The sequence below is a fragment of the Grammomys surdaster genome, unplaced genomic scaffold (assembly GCF_004785775.1).
Source record: "Grammomys surdaster isolate TR1022 unplaced genomic scaffold, NIH_TR_1.0 237, whole genome shotgun sequence".
NCBI classification, from domain to species: Eukaryota; Metazoa; Chordata; class Mammalia; order Rodentia; family Muridae; genus Grammomys; species Grammomys surdaster.
Genome location: NW_021604682.1, coordinates 1,552,113 through 1,569,355, shown reverse-complemented (window position 1 = coordinate 1,569,355; position 17,243 = coordinate 1,552,113). Strand labels below are relative to the sequence as shown.

The 17,243-nt window shown below is 41.7% G+C and overlaps 1 protein-coding gene across 2 annotated transcripts in view; it reads left to right on the top strand.

Moving 5' to 3' along the window:
• LOC114626532 (solute carrier family 5 member 4A) overlaps nucleotides 1-17,243 on the top strand; it is a 41,980-nt gene that overhangs the window by 14,494 nt on the left and 10,243 nt on the right. For both annotated transcript variants that reach the window (XM_028773952.1, XM_028773953.1), the window contains exons 6-11: nucleotides 458-563; nucleotides 1,619-1,699; nucleotides 3,908-4,128; nucleotides 7,624-7,759; nucleotides 14,999-15,106; nucleotides 16,203-16,353. In XM_028773952.1, coding sequence (XP_028629785.1) covers nucleotides 458-563; nucleotides 1,619-1,699; nucleotides 3,908-4,128; nucleotides 7,624-7,759; nucleotides 14,999-15,106; nucleotides 16,203-16,353 — 803 coding nt within the window. The remainder of the gene's footprint in view (nucleotides 1-457; nucleotides 564-1,618; nucleotides 1,700-3,907; nucleotides 4,129-7,623; nucleotides 7,760-14,998; nucleotides 15,107-16,202; nucleotides 16,354-17,243) is intronic.

Here is a 17,243-nt window from a genome sequence, read left to right as displayed (position 1 = left end):
ACATATACAATATATACATATATGTATACATATACAATATATACATACATGTATACACATACATATACAATATATACATACATATATACACATATATATACACACACAGACACACACACACACACATATATATATATATATATCTCACAATCAGAGATTCTCATTGGTGCAACTAACGAGTACCCACAAACTTCACAGAACAGACAATTCTTAGGCCTTGGCACCTTATTTAATAAATACCTCAATGGAGCGATGAACAAGTGGCTTTGAAGGTAACTACTGAGTGGCACTGTTTTATGAATTTCTTCCTGTGGGATATCTATGTAGCGTCCTCAGGGATGAATTAGGAGTTCACCAGGAGGAGGGCATGGTCTGTGAACCTGGGGGTGGTGATGGGGGGAAGAAACCAGAGGCCTGAAACGCCTGCTTTCATCCATTCACACTGTTCCTTTTCTAGGCAGACATATTTTCTGGAGCCATCTTCATAAAGCTGGCTTTGGGACTGGACCTTTACCTGGCCATCTTCATCCTCTTGGCTATCACAGCCGTCTTCACGATCACTGGTGAGTTGTCTATGTGCTTGTCCTTCATTGGGTTATGCCAGCTCTACTGATTCCCACACGTGTGTGCATATGTGCTTGTGCTTATATCGTATTGCAGAAAAACATCGTCACTAGATAATATGCTCAATGAAGGGAATATTGATTCATTCCCACACGAGAGCAAAAGTGGTTTTGCTAGACGGCTTAGCACAAGGGCCTGGGACATGGCGGAAGTTGGAGGACTATTAAGGAAAATTTTTTGTGATGTTAGACGTTTGCCCTTTCTCCCTACTTGATACTTAGAAGTGAGCATAGCAGTAAAACTACACTGTAAGAGAAACTTTGGATCAGACAGATGCAAGGTAAAGCCATTTGTGGTGTCATGTCCCATAATCCCAGAGGTAAGAGAGCTGAGGCAGGAGGATCGAGAGCTCAAAGCCAACCTGGGCTACTGAGCAAGGTCCTGGAAAGAAAGAGGTAAAGAGCAGTTGGAGAAGGCCAGGGGAGGGGAAGGGAGGGAAAGGGAAAAGGGAAGAGAAAACAGAACAAAAGAGAAAAGGGGTAAACTGATAAAAGAAGTAAGTGGTAGGAAGATAATGATGTGGAACAGGCTTATTTAGGTGGGTATGGCAGCTCACACTTGTAATCCCAGGAATTGGAAACTTATGCAGAAGGCTTTCAGGACCAACATGGCCAACAGAGAGATTTCAGATTGGCCTTGGCTAAAGAATGAGACTATCGAAATCAAAACAAACCCGAAAATCAAGTTTGTGACCCAGTCAGGAGCTTTCTCATGTTCTTGCTCTGTTTTTTGGCTATAAAACCTACGTTACCCTGGGAGTCCCTGAACTGACTCTGGGCCTAAAATGACCTTGAGGCTTCCAGTGGTTTTTTTGCCTCAACCTCCCAGGTAGCTGGAGTAATAGGCTCGCGCCTAGCAGCCAGGAGCTTGGATGTTTCTTCCTGCATTTTTAACAATGTTTCTTTATGCATTCAGGCTGGAGGAGATCACAGCTTTGAGGGCATATACATAAGTGCATATGGAGAAATCGCTGGTTCTTTCTTTCTCTCCCCAGGGGGCTTGGCATCTGTGATTTACACAGATACCCTCCAGGCTATTATCATGTTAGTCGGATCCTTCATCCTCATGATATTCGGTAAGTCAGGACTGCGTGCACACATCCCTAGATTCTTGTCTCTCTCTGTCTGTTCATTATTGCTTCCTTCAGACTCTCCTGGGTCACATTTTTTCCTGTCATTGTATATGGTCCCCATCATGGACATAGTTGCCTAGCTTCTTTCTTGCTTTATTATATCAAAAACAAGAAACGAGGGAGGTTTTATTTCCTTAAGAATGTTGCATAGGTTGGTTATCTTATTTAACCTCCATGCCTTTGTACCCAGTATGGATGAAAGCCCTTGGTTGATAACTTAAGAGTATTGGTGCATTGGACTGAAAGCATAAAAATCTTTGATTTATGTCGAAATTGCATTGGTAGGGTAAAAGAGGCCACTGTAAGTGAATGCAGAAAGATCCCTGAACTTGACCACTCTGTGGGTAGAAAAACAAGTTTTTGGAGAATAAACTGCCAGGCTATCTCACAAGAGTCGAGAACAGCAGTTCAGCAGGTTGTATGGCAGGATAGGGATCTTGGAACTGATGGGAGCTGTTATGGTTACCAGGGAACCATGTGCACCCCCCCCCCAAGACTCCCATCAGTTGACTGTTAGGACCAAGAGGAAGCAATGACTTCTCACCAACAAAAACCTGAATTATCAAATTTTCTGAAGAAGGCTGAGTTTAGGTTTCTGTTTATTTGTTATGAATCCTTATGTTTATCCAATCAGAAGCAGACTGGATTGAGCCCAGGCCCTGGTCTTAGGCCATTGTCAGCACAGTGGGCCATTTTGGGGGCCAACTCTGTGACCCACAAGTTATGAATTTGAGAGAGAGAAACTGAGGGGTACTGGGGAAGGATTGGAGACGGAAAAAGAGAAGAGGGGAAACAATGTTTCAATTTCGAAAAACAAAAATTACAAAAAAAGATCCTTTTGATGTATCTAGAACTTTCACTGGAGAATTAAGCATTAGAAATTTTCAGATAGCTACTAAGTAGTTGTATCTAATTTTTAGACACTCTATTCAAAGGGGGAATTTCTGACTCTTTTGCCTGCTCTTGAGAACCTTTTCTTCCTTCCGAGTTGATAAGAGGGTGTATACCTAGTCTTTTTGCATCTTGTTAAGCCCTGTTTAATTGATATTCCTGGGAGGCCGGCTTTTTTCTACAGGGAAACAGAAGAACAGTAGATCTGGGGACGAGGAGGCTTGTGTGGGGATGTATATGACGAGAGGAAAAAATCCACTTTATTCAGTATACTGTTAGCAAGCACAAACATGGGCTTGGCGTTTTCTTTGTGATTCCCACTGTTCCGTTCTCATTATCTTGTCGGCAGGCAGCTGTAATGAATTCACAGTGTGCAAATCTTAATTTTCTTCAACATTCTTCTACACTGAGGTGGCTTAGGCAAGGTCAGCTTATTTTGACCCCTCTCTTCTCCCCACTGGAGACTCATCTGGCATGTAAATAAATGGTATCTCCTATCTTCAATAATAATAATAATAATAACAACAACAATAATATAATAATGGTGGGGAGGATTCCTCCTTCGATGCTGGGAGACATTCTTGATGTACACTAAAGGTCCCTCCCAAGACAGGGCATTGTATGTTGTATGATGTTTTAACAGATTAAAAGGGGGTCCCTTCCTTCCCTGCTGTGAAAAGGTACTTTGTAAACAAACAAACAAACACAAAACCAAACCAAAAAATGCCTTAGCTGCCACGTGGTGTGATGTGATTACAGCCTTTTGACTTTAAAAGCCCTACCCAGCCCTGTTTTAGCTCCCTGAGATACTATTCCACTCTTTGTCAGCAAACTAAGTAAAGGGTGTGCTATTCTCTTAATTGGCTTAATGAGCATGGTGATTTGTAACCTTCCTGCACAGACTATCTTAAGGTGACACTCTGCCTGGATAATCCATAAATGTAACAAAAAAGACAAGGTGAGAATGAATGTCTCTCCCCAGTTCTGAAGTCTCCAGACTCCATCCAGTAAGCTGCACTAAAAACAATCCTGAACATGCATGTATCCACTCACATAGCTTAAAGTATATAAAGCAAAAACCAGAAAACTAAAAAGCAACCAAAAACAAACAACAAATCCACACTGATAATGGTGACCTCAACACAATCTAGATATCATTAACCATATGGCTATCAAATTAAATTAATTTCAGGGGATGGTCATAGGCAGCAGCTGTCTGTGACATGCAGGAGATATTTTGTTTCTCTGATGCTTTTGCAGCATTTATTGAAGTCGGAGGCTATGAGAGCTTTACAGAGAAGTACATGAATGCCATCCCCTCTGTAGTCGAGGGGGACAACCTGACGATCAGCCCCAAGTGCTACACTCCTCAGCCGGACTCCTTCCACATCTTCCGAGATCCTGTCACTGGAGACATCCCCTGGCCAGGAACTGCATTTGGAATGCCTATTACAGCTTTGTGGTACTGGTGCATAAACCAGGTAAGTGAATCCGTGTGCAGGTGTATATGTACGAGACACACACACACACACAGAGAGAGAGAGAGAGAGAGAGAGAGAGAGAGAGAGAGAGAGAGAGCGCTTCTGTTGCTCCTTTTCATCTCATAGAAAAGCACTAGCATCTAGTTTCTGCACACAAACATCATTTTCAAATCCAAACGTCTTTGCAAGACTTATGCCACACCCTACCCTGCATCATATCCCTCAGAAGCAGACCCAGCAACCAATTATTTGCTATTTTTAATCTTTCTCGGCCCATGAACCATAAGCACAGACGTGACCTTAGACATCACTAGAAGCGAATGCTCTCAGAACCCACCCTTTGTTCTGTCCAGTTTAAAAACTCAATCAAATCAAACCAAACCAAACCAAACCAAACCAAACAAACAAACAAACAAACTAAACCAGCCTGAGCAAGCCAGTCAGCAAAATTCCTCCATGGCTTCTGCTTCAGTTCCTGCTTCCAGGTTCCTGCCCTGAGTTTCTGCCCTGGATTTCTTCAATGACAAATTTAGAAGCTATAAGATAAATAGACCCTTTCCTCCCCGAGTTGCTTTTGACCATGGATATTTTATCACAGCCATAGAAACCCTAACTGAGACAGAAATTGGTACAGGGTCATGGAGTATCGCTATGACAGACCTAACCATGTGTTTGCGGGAGGAGTATGGTGGTATTTGAACTTTGGGTTAGAAAACACATTGAGTGCTCAGAGCTTGGTAGGCTAGTCTGTGGAAGCTTAGAACGTAAGAATGTGGGGGAAAGGACACACAATGGAGGCTTGCCTTATGACATTCCAGAGGGAAGTTTGAGAGTCCCGTAAGGACTCCATTAGATATTTTAAACTTAGAATCATTGAAATGAAACCTTTGCTTTATTAGAACAATGGCTGCTGGCCGACAGGGGCTGAGAAATCATCTGTGATTAAGGATCGACCAGCATCAACAAGGTGAAATCTTTAGGGAAGTTCCCTAGGGTCAACATACAGAAGCTGTGGTCCAAAAGCAATCAAGGATGTACTTAGTGCTGGGAGCCATACTTAGTATAATTTGTAACAGTTTTCAAGATAGTCCTGGTTTTGGAGTCATTAAAAAAAAAAAAAAAAAAAACCATGGAGAGCAGCTGAGGCTTGGCTATGTGAGAGTCTAGGAGAAGCTATTGGTAAAAGTGCAACCTTAGTTACAGTAGAAGCCTCAGGCTTGACAGAGCCATGGGAAGAAGTAGAAAATGGGTATATGATGGTGTGTGTGCAGCTCAGTTTCACTGGAGACTCCAGCACTTTGGAGATGCTGGGATCACAAGATGACCACCAAGGACAAACGCAGGAATAGGGTGGGACCTGTCTGTGAGACAAGCTGTGTGTGCTTGCCACAGCAAGTCTGGTGAAGAGCTGCTACCAAAGCCATTTGGAACTCAGAGAGTGACAGATGGGTCTCAGGCATCAAGCACTGAATTTAACACTCTTGATTCTTAGTTTTGCTTTGCTCTGATTGTGACTGAGATTATCCCCAGGTCTGATAAGAACTACACACTTATTTTCAGTAAAATAAATAGAAGGGGAAAAAAAAGAGACTTTAGTTTTTTTGTTTTTTTTTTTTTTAGAGAAACCACACTTTCAAAATATTTAAAGATTTTAAAAGCTATTGGAACTTTTATAAGTTGGGATTTTTTATATTGTGATATTAATATTAATATGAGATCTTGGAGATAAACAAGAAAAGAAGGGTTATAGTTTAACAGTGATGTGCTTGCGTGTCCAGCTGTGAAGGGGTCAGTTTTGCTCAATAGTCTTATGTCAACTTGACACTAGCTAGAACCATATTAGAAGAGGGAACCTCAGTTAGAATACACCCCAAACTGGCCTGTGGAAAAACCTGTTGTAAAATTAAGTTTTCCTCCCAGCTCTGAATTCCCAGATTAATGACTCTGAGAGTCAAAGATATTTATAAATATCTTGGCCATAAGCTTCACATATTCTCCAACTAATTTATAACTTAATATCCCATTTATTCTAGTTTAAATTCTATTATGTGGCTGGTTATCTCTCCTCAGCTTTCATGTGTCTCTCTTCCTTCATGTCTCCAGGCAAATCCTCCCATACCCAGTTCTATCCCAGAATCCCTTCTCCCTCCAGGATGTTCCACCTTCTAGTCTACCCTTTCTTATAGGCCATAGGATTTTATTGACAGGTGACGTATCCATACAGTACACAAGAGATTCCTTCTACAGCCTGTGGTACATTTTCTTGGTTAAGGATTGGTGTGGAAAATTCCAGTTCATTGTGGGCAGTGCTGCCTCTGGGCTGATGGTCTTGGGTGAGCTAACGAAGCAGGTGGGGCAAGCTATGAGGATCAAGCCAGTAACCAGCATTTCTTCATGGCCTCTTCTCTAGTTCTTGCCTCCAGGTTTCTGAATTCCTTCCCTGGCTTCCCTTAGTGATGAACTTATAAACCATAAAGTGAAATAAATAATCTCCTTTCCAATTTGCTTTTGGTTGTATTGCTTTCTCATAGCGAAAGAGACCCTAACTAAGGGAAACTAATCTGAAGAAAAACATTCCTATTTTTGGCAATTATATAAAAGAAAAGTATCAAGAAGTCAGGATTTTATGAGGGGCTTGGGATATAGATCAATAGTAGAGTACCTGCCTACTGTATATAACACCCTGGATTTGAAAAACCCCCCCCAACACTGAAAAACTTGGGGAGGGAAGAGAAGTATATAAAACATTCTGGAGTTATTTTATAGATTCTGCTTCTCTACATAATTCTCAATAGATTTGCATAGCTTAGTTAGGAATTTTAAATCACGTGACTTCTTCTTTGAGGAACACCATTACTAAATATGATTCGTGGCTAGGTAGTCTCAGAACATTCCGAAAACAAGGTGCTTGCTCCCTGCTTCAAACACCAGGCTAGCTGGCCAGCAAGTTTCCAAGGGTTTTCCCATCTCTGTCCCCTGTTAACGATAAGAGCACTGGGGTTGTCAACACATGCCACCCCGTCCAGATTTCCATCTCTGCAGCAGCTTCTAAAAATATCTTAACTATAGCTAAAATGTGTTGACTTCCATATACCAAGACTCTTAATACATTTGACATATTTAGAATATCATAAGACGGATAGCCCTGCTTGGGGAATGTAGCCTCATCATAATATACAATTTAGCTGGGCAGTGGTGGCGCACGCCTTTAATCCCAGCACTTGGGAGAAAGAGGCAGGTGGGTTTCTGAGTTCGAGGCCAGCCTGGTCTACAGAGTGAGTTCCAGAACAGCCAGGGCTACACAGAGAAACCCTGTCTCGAAAAACAAAGCAAAACAAAGTACACGATTTAAATAGTTCTTCAAATCATCACCTGCCTCCAGAACCCATTAGCTTCCGCCAACGCCGTCTTTTCTTACTGCTGTTTTAAACATCAGAAGACCGATTAGGCATCATTTCCTGGTTGCATCACTACTCTATTGCATTTTCCTGGCAGGTCATCGTACAGCGCTGCTTATGTGGCAAGAATATGTCCCACGTGAAGGCTGCCTGCATCACGTGCGGCTACCTGAAGTTTCTGCCCACATTCTTCATGGTGATGCCGGGCATGATCAGCCGAATTCTGTACACAGGCAAGTCGCACACTTAATCTCCATTTTATCCTTGAATTCGTCTACTAAGGAATTTCTTTCAAATTTAGATTTATTTTCCGTGTATGGGTGTTTTGCCTACATGTGTCTCACTGTATCACGTGCATGCAGTACCCAAGGAGGCCAGAAGGTGGCATCGGGTCCTCCAGAACTTGAGTTATACGTGGTGATGAGATGCCATGTGAATACTGGGAACTAAACCCAAGTCCTCTGCAAGAACAACTAGTCTCCAAACCTAAGGTATTTTTAAGATAGAGCAAAACCTTACTAAAATAGGAAACATATTCTAGGTAGAAATAGAAGGAGAAATTCAGGTTGAGAAAACAGTTTCTACGGGCGTGTCGGAGGTATAAAAATCAGTTTGCCTTACTTGACACTGTTCCCTTAGTCCTTAAAGCTCTCCGTATGTCCTTAGAGGCATTTGAAACAGTGAGTCCTGTTTTCAGAAGTTTACAGAATACGGTAGAAGGGCACTGTGGGAAGTGGTAGAACTTGTCAGGGATAAATTGTTGAGTTGCTAATGTTGAGTATGGGAAGGTATATGTTTTAGTTAGGGTTTCCTTGCTACAAAGAGACACCATGACCACAGCAACTCTTTTAAAGGCAAACATTTAATTTAGGGCTGGCTTGTAGTTTCAGAGGTTTAGTCCGTTATCATCATGGTGAGAATCGTGGCAGTGTGCAGGCAGACATGGTGCTAGAGGAGCCGAGAGTTCTATCTGAAGGCAGCCAGGAGACTCTCATTCTACTCTGGAAGAATCAAGAGCATAGGAAACATCAAAGCCCACCACAACAGTGACACACTTCCTCCCACAAGGTCACACCTACTCAAACAAGGCCACACCTCCCAATAGTGCCACTCCCTGTAGGCCAAGCTTTCAAGCACATGAGTCTATGGGGGCCAAACCTATTCAAACCACCATATTCCACTCCCTGGACCCTGTAGGCTTGTAGCCATAACACAATGCAAAAATGCATTTAGTCCAACTTCAAAAGTCTCCATAGTCTATCACAGGGTCAACAACGTTTAAAAGTCAGAAGTTCAAAGTCTCTCCTGAGATTCATGTACTCTCTGATCTATAATTCCCTATTTTTTTTAAAGCAAACCAAATACCTCCAATATCAAATGATATACATTACCATTCCAAAACACCATAGTGAGGCAATACAGGACCAAAGCAAAAGCAAAAACCAGCAGGATAAACACCAAGCTCTGCATCTCCGTGTCTTGTGTCCAACTCTTTTCAGCTTTGTCTGCCTGCAACACACTTCTTTCTCTTGGGCTGGTTCCCTTCCCTGGTAGCAGCTCTCCTCCATGGGTAACCTACAGCTATGGCCTCTCTTAACAGATTGGAGTCTCCAAGGCAACTTCAACTTTACAGCTTCTTGTTCCAGTATGTGGTAGCTACACATGGTCCTCTGGGCTCCTCCAAAGAGTTTGGGTTACATCTCCAGCTCTGCCTTCTTGTAGCACTCTAGGCTCTGGCTGACTCCACTGCTGCTACTGTTTTTGGGGGTCATCCCATGGTACTGACATCTCTAACATGCAGGGGTCTTCTGCTACAACAAGGCTGCACTTTCACAAATAGCCTCTCATGGACTCTCTCTTCCTGGCATCAAGCCTCAACTTCAATGGCCACTGAGGCTGCGCCTTCATCAATGGCCTTTCCTAACTCTTATACGATACTAAGTCCTACATGCAGAACAAAGTACCACCCTGGCTATTTCTGGAATACGGCTTCTTTGTGCTCTCAGAAAAATACTTCTGAGAAGACTTTACCTCAGTAATTTGTTTGTTCAAATGAATACTGTGTTGATATTTTGGTGGAAATTGTATTGAACCTATAGGTTGCTCTTGGTAGGTTGGCCATTTTTTTTTTTTACTATGTTAATCCTACCCATCCATCCGCATGGGAGACCTTTGCATCTTCTGACAGCTTCTTCAATGAATTTCTTCAGTATCTTAAATGGTTTTTATCATGTACGTCTTTCATTGTCTTGGTTAGAGCTATCCCAAGATAGTTTATGTATTTAGAGTCTATTGAGGAATTCTTTTTCCCGTGACTTCTTTCTCAGTTCATTTATCCCCTGTAAATGGGAAGGCTGCTGATTTTTGTGAGTTAATTTTGTACTCAGCTACTCTGCTGAAAGTGTTTACCTGTTAATGGGAGTTTCCTGATGGAATTTTTTAGGGTCACATATGTATATACTTATCATACCACCTGCAAATAATGATACTTTGACTTCTCCCTTTCTGATTTGTAGCCCCTTAAGCACCTTTCTTTGCCTTATTTCTCTATCTGAAACTTCAAGTATTTTGTTGAATAGGTATGGAGAGAGTAACATAATCTTGTCTTGTTCCTGATTTTAGTGGAAATGCTTTATCTCCATTTAAATTGATACAGGCTCTGGGCCTGCTGTAAACTGCCATTATTAAGTTGACATTTGTCATTTGTCTCTCTGCTCTCTTTAATGATTTTTTAAAAATCATACAGGGATGCTGGATTTTGTCAAAAATCTTTTCTGCATCTAATGAGATAGTATGTGGTTTTGTCCGATGGATTAATATTTATATGTTAATTTATACATGTTGAACCATCTCTGCAACTCAGGGATGACGCCTGCTTTTTTTCTGGTGGATGATAATTTTGTGTGTTCTTGGATTTGGCTTGCAAGTATTCCATTGAGAATTTTCACATTTATGTTCATAAGGGAAACTGGTCTGGACTTACCTTTCTTTTGGGGTCTTAATGTGGTTTGGGGATCAGGGTGAATGTAGCCTCATAAAAGAACTGGGCAGTAGTCCTTCTGTTTCTATTTTATGGAACAGTTTGAGGAGTATGTGGTATTAATTCTTCTTTGAAGCTCTGGTAGAATTCTATGTTAAAACTATCTGGTCCTGGACTTTTATTTAAACTTGAGAAACTTAACTACCGTTTCTACTGCACTAGGAGTCTTACATCTACTTAAACTGCTTATCAGAGCATAATCTAATGTCAGTGGTTGCTATATATTGGACAAATTATCCATTTCTTTTATATTTTCCAATTCAATGGAATACAGGGTTTTTTTTAAGTATGTCCTTATGACTGTCTGGATTTCCTCACTGTTTATTGCTGTGTCCCCTTTCCATTTCTAAATTTGTTAATTTACATCTTCTCTCTCTGTCCTTTTAATTTGGCTAAGGAGTTGTCGATCTTACTGATTTTCTCAAACAACCAACTCTTTTGTTTCATTGAGTTGGATAAAACCTCTTTGTAATTTTTATTTCTATTTTATCGATTTTAGCCCTGGGTTTGATCATTTCTTGCAGTCCACTCTTTTAGGATGTTATTTCTTCTTTCTATTCTAGAGCTTTCAAGTGTGTAGTTTATTTTCTAAGGTATCTCCAAAATTTTAATGTAGGCATTTAGTAAACTTGCTCCTAAGAATCCTCTTCCCTGTGTCCCATGGGTATGGTTATATTGTGTTTTCATGTTATTCTATTCTTCAAAGGTTTGAACTTATTTCTTAATTTGTCTTCGCCCATTTTTCATTCAGCAGTGAGTGGTTGTTCAGTTTCTGCAAGTTCAGAAGCTTTCTGTTGTTTCTGGTGTTATTGGTATCCAGCTTTAAACTCTGATGCTCAGGTAGGGTGCAAAATGTTATTTCAGTTTTCTTGTGTTTGTTGAGGCTTGCTTTGTGTCTGAACATGAGGCCAATTTTGCAGAAAGTCCCATGAGCTGCTGAGAAGAAGGTGTGTTTCTTTGCGTTTAGTGAAGTGTTCTGTAAATATCTGTTGGGTCCATTTGATTTATCATATTGTTTAGCTCTGGCATTCTCTGTTTAGCTTTTTGTTTGAATGACTGTCTATTGGTGAGAGTGGGGTATTGAAGTCACACACTATCAGTGTGTAAGGATCAATATGCAATTTAAGTTGTAGTATACACACATTGTATCATTATATATTAGATACTATATATAGCATATTATATATATTATATTATATTATATTATATTATATTATATTATATTATATTATATTATTATTATATTTTGTAGTATGTGCATACATACATATACACATTCACACTTGAGTACCCAAGTATTCAGTCCATATATGGTAAGAATTATGATATTCTCTTAGATTTTTCCTTTAATGAGTATGTAGTGCCTCTCCCCCAACCACCACCAATCTCCTCTGATTAGTTTTGCTTTGAAATCTGTTTCATCAGATATTAAAATGGCTACACCAGCTTGCTTCTTGTGTCCATTTGCTTGGAGTATATTTTTTCATCCTTTTACCCTGAGGTTGTGTCTATCCTTAATGTTATGTTTCTTGGACGTAGCTGAAAAATGGATGCTGTCTTTAAATCCACTCTGTTAGTCTGTGTCTTTTCATTGGGGAATTGAGACTAGTGATATTAAGAGTTATCAATGAGTAGTGTTTGCTGGTTCCCATTATTTGGTTGTGGTGGTGTGGGTGTGTCCCACTCTTGATTGGCTGGTCTGATATTGTTTATTCCTTGTGCCTTCTTAGGGGTGCTTAGCCCCTTCAGGTTGACGTTGTCCTTCTAGTACCTTCTTGTAGATCTGGATTTTTAGATAGATTCTACCTAACTAAAATTGGTTTCATTGTGAAATGTCTTTCTTTCTCCATCTATTGAAATTTTTTTCTGAGTATAGTAGTCTGGGCTGGCATCTGTGACTTCTTAGAGTTTCTAGATGATTTGTCCAGGCCCTTCTGGCTCTTAGAGTCTCCACTGAAAAGTCAGGTGTTTAGTTCTGCCTTTATATGTTATTTGGTCTTTTTCCCTTGCAGCTTTTAATATTGTTTGCTTATTCTGTACATTTAGTGTTTTGATTATTGTGTGTCCCAGAGAATTACTTTTCTGGCCCAGTCTATTTGGTGCTCAGCATTCTTCTTGTATCTTAATAGCACCTCCATCTTTGGGTTGGAAAATTTTCTTCTATGATTTTGTTGAAAATTATTTTTTATGCTTTTGACCTGATTCATCACTTTTTAGAACCTACTGTAGTAGGGTTTCTGGTCTTTAGTGGAGACATATTGCCCTGGCTTTTACTGTGTTTTTACACTGCCATCTAGACATCTGAGTTTGAGATGATTGTAATTCTTTATTGATTTTCCCTTTCTCTATTTCTATTATTAATAGATTTGGTCTTTTCATAGTGTCAGTTAGAGTTACTATTGCTATGTGAAACACCATGACCAAAGCAACTTGGGAAGAAAGCGTTTATTAAGCTTATGTTTCTACATCAGAGTTCATCATCATAGGAAGTAAGGACAGGAACTCAAACAGGGGAGGAACCTGGAGGCAGGAGCTGATTTAGAGGTCATGGAGGAGTGCGGCTTACTGGCTTGCCTCCCCTGGCTTGCTCAGCCTGCTTTCTTATAGAACCCAGGACCACCAGCCCAGGGATGGCACCACCCACCATGGGCTGGGCCCTCCCCCATCAATCACTGATTAAGAAAATGCCCTACAACTGGTTCTCAGTGGGGCATTTCCTCAACTGAGGCTCCTTGCTCTCTGATGACTCTAGCTTGTGTCAAGTTGACATAAAACCAGCCAGTGCACATAGTTTTACAGATTTCCAGGATGTTTTGTGTCTGAGTTTCTTTTTAAAGATTTAACATTTTCCCATACCAACCTATCCATTTCTTCTATCTTGTCTTCAGTGGCTCAACCTCTCTCTTCCACTTCTATTCTGTTGGTGAGGCTTTCCTATAGGAACCCTATTAATTCTATTTCCACTATAATGTCTTGAACTGTTTCCTTCCACTCTCTCTCTCTCTCTCTCTCTCTGTGTGTGTGTGTGTGTGTGTGTGTGTGTGTGTTTACACTGCCATCTAGACATCTGAGTTTGAGATGATTGTAATTCTTGTTTGAATTAACAGATATTAACATCTGTTAGTATCTGTTCTTGTCTTTGTTTGGTGGGTGTTTTATTCCCTGATTTCTGTTGCCCTCTTAGCTTCTTAGAAAAATGGGATGGCTGTGGTATACCTGGTAGGTGATAGGTTATTTCCCCACCATGTGTGAAATGAGCTAATTTAAGCCAGATTATATTAAAGACAGGTTTATTGGGAGGTTGCACTCTTGGGAGAGTTCCCTGGCCCCAAGGACCAAGGCCAGGTAAGTCACCATGGGAAAGAGGGAAAGAGAGAAGGGGTGCATGCACAGAGGCACAGAGAGAGGAGAAAAGAGAAGGAGGAGAACGAGGAGGAAGGAGAGAGAGAGAGAGAGAGAGAGAGAGAGAGAGAGAGAGAGAGAGAGGTCTGGATTATTTAGGGAGGAGCCTCTTATGGAAGAGCAGTCCAGCCCCTGTGCTGGAAAGTTCAGGGTTGGAGGCAGGGTATGCCAGGTAGGGACTGAAGGATGCTGGGAGAACCTGGAGGCCAGGTCTGCTTTGGTATGTAAAATATACACTTCAGCCCCTTGTCCGTAGTATGAAACAAAACCAAACAATAGGGAGTGCTTCTGAGATCCTAACAGATGTAGCCACTGGGGTTCTGGATAAAATGTTTTTCTAGGTTTCAGAGAATGGGAAAGTGCTACTAAGGGGGCTGAGAAGGTCTACCAGAGGGAGGAAAGCAGAGCATGCCACCAGTGTCTATCTAATCCCCTGAGAATGAGGGGAGAGTGAGTGGGTGGTGAAGCTGGAACAGTTGGTCTGCTACAGAGATGGGGATGGGAGGGGGTTAGATCTGGAGCAGAAGAGGGAGAGTGGAGGTTGTCTATCTGATTCACTGGCCTTCAGATTTGGTGCCTGAGACAGGGGGATGGAATAGTGAGGAAGACACAAGATTCACTAGAGATGAGGGCAGCAAAGGGGAAGAGAAAGCATGGCAGGTAGTACACTACAGAGCTGGGAGTGAGACAAGGGGACTGGAGGAGAGAGTGAAGATCATCAGATGCTTACCTGGCAGTGCATTTCCACATAATGCTAGAGGGTGATCATCTGTAAATAGCTCCATCTGCGTCATATCTAAGGGACAGTCCTGCCTTGATGAGTCAGTCCATCGGGATCTATGAAAATAAGATAATCACAGTGTCGTATGCTGGATGAAGAGGTACCAGATCTTTGACATAAAATTCAAAAAGGTATCTCTATTTCCAGACAAGTGTCTTTCCTCCCGCCCATGAGCTTACCTCTTTCTCCAGCGGTGGCAAACTGTGCCTGCTTGAATCTTGCTCCCTGACCTTTGGAATATTTCCCCAGATATGGTGGCCTGTGTTGTGCCTTCTGAGTGTGTTAAGCAGTGTGGCGTTGATGTTGGCTGCACAAACTATGCCTACCCAATGCTGGTACTGAAGCTGATGCCCATGGGTAAGTAAAGGCTGGGGCTCACACAGCCTCAGATGCTTGGTCTGTCGATGAGCGTAGAGACAGTTGTGATACAATCCTTAGCAATTATTACTTTACTTCCATTAATTCAGAAGTTGATAGACATTTCTTGGGAATCTTTTGCCTATTACCATGAGCCTAGACATTCCAGAGATGGACCAGGTGTTTTCTGTCAGAAGCATCTTGACTCTGTAGGCTCAAGACTCTTTGAAGAAAATTAGGAATGTTTACATTCTCTCTTTCTAATAAAAAGCACCATTTAACCACAAACGCACATATCCAGAGGAGGAGAGGTTCACTGGGGGGGGCCAGGGACACTCAGATGTTTGATCTCAAGCTATTAAATATGCAAGCACTTACTGAGTATATTATGTCCCAGATACTAGCTTGGGTGCCCAGGAACACTGATGGAGTAGCGAATATAAATCCTCCTACCATTTAGAATTCACATTTCTTTCCCCGAGATATAAGACACATTGCAGGTGTGAAGTGAGTGAATTATTAAGATGCTGGGGAGTGACTATGGTGAATTGAGAGGCTGGAGAGAACTGTAGAGAGCTCAGGTGTGAACAGTTGAAAACGGCCGTTGACACTTCATCCTGACACCCGTGAACATTCTCAGAATGAAGGGAACATAGACCACAGATAGGACACCACATTCCCGCATCCTCTCTTCTAGCAGATGTAGGGCCAGAGGGAACGAGAGCGTCGGTTTCCTATAAGGATTCAAAAACTCTTGGCTTTTCCTCTCCAAAAACAGCAGAACCACTAACTAGATTTTTCCACTGAATTTTTGTGTGGTCACGAGACCATCCCAAGGAAAGAGAGCATGACACAGTTCATTCTGTTCTAAAACTAGGTTCCAGAAGCTAACGTCTGCATTTATATTTGGGACTAACTTCCCCACTGTGTGATTTTGAAATCACCAGGAGTTACACCTGCATTTCTAGTATATGTGTATTATTGACAGCCACTCAAATAGTCAATGTTCCAGAGAAGTCCACTGTCTGGTAGCATCTCTATTTTTAGCCTGGCACACATTCACTCTAACCAAAGCTTTTTCTCCCTCTGACCCCAGGACTGCGAGGCCTGATGCTGTCGGTCATGTTGGCTTCTCTCATGAGCTCCCTGACCTCTGTCTTCAACAGTGCCAGCACCCTCTTCACCATGGACCTGTACACCAAGATAAGGAAGAAGGCATCAGAGAGAGAGCTCCTGCTAGCTGGACGGTGAGAGAACCTGGTCTCTGTCTAGAACCCCTCTGAGGAGGGGAAGATGGAGAGATGGAATACGGTTTGCATTATTTTTTTCCTTCAGTGAAAATAATCACCGAGCTACAGCAGAAGAGGTGACACTAGGAACAGTTTAACGCGACATCTCTTTACACATCCATAAATTGAGACCATTTAAATATAATAGTTGTTTTTGTTTTGTTTTGTTTTCATACTTTAAGTGTTTCAGGTGGTTCATATGGTTTTTTGTTGTTGTTCTGACCTTCTCTTCCCACAACCGCTTCCAATCACGTCTTCACAGATTACCACCTGCCCTGTCCAGCAGGGCAGTGGACTAGGACTGGAAGACCACCTGAAAGAGAGAATGGGGGAACAGGGGTACACAAAGAACAATGGCTTGTCTATTGTCTGATCAAACTGATACTTTAATTTTTTCACACAGGGGTTATATACACACAGAGGCAGGATGTGGGGCGGAGGATGACTCAGGGCAGAACAGATCACTATGACTCTGTCTATGATTCATTTGTTCTTATCTAAGCTGGTACTTTCCACAAGATTTATGATTACTTGTTCTTATCTAGGTTGGTAGTTTTTCACCAAGGCTACTTGTCTACAAGGTCTATAGCTATCCGTTCTAAGGTTAGTGTTTTCCCACAGAGACCAAGACTTTGTGTTAGTAGGCATGTATGGCTGACTTAGGCCTATGGCTAACTTAGGCCTTCAGTGTATAAGCAAGGTTGCTCCCAACAGCCACCTACTCTTGGGGCTTCATCTCTCAGTGTCTCTGAGTATATCACAGGCAAGGATGATAAATTACACTGTTGCCACAAATGAGATGGTCAAGTTCGCACCCATTAAGGGTTAGCTATTAGAAAGGGGCAGAC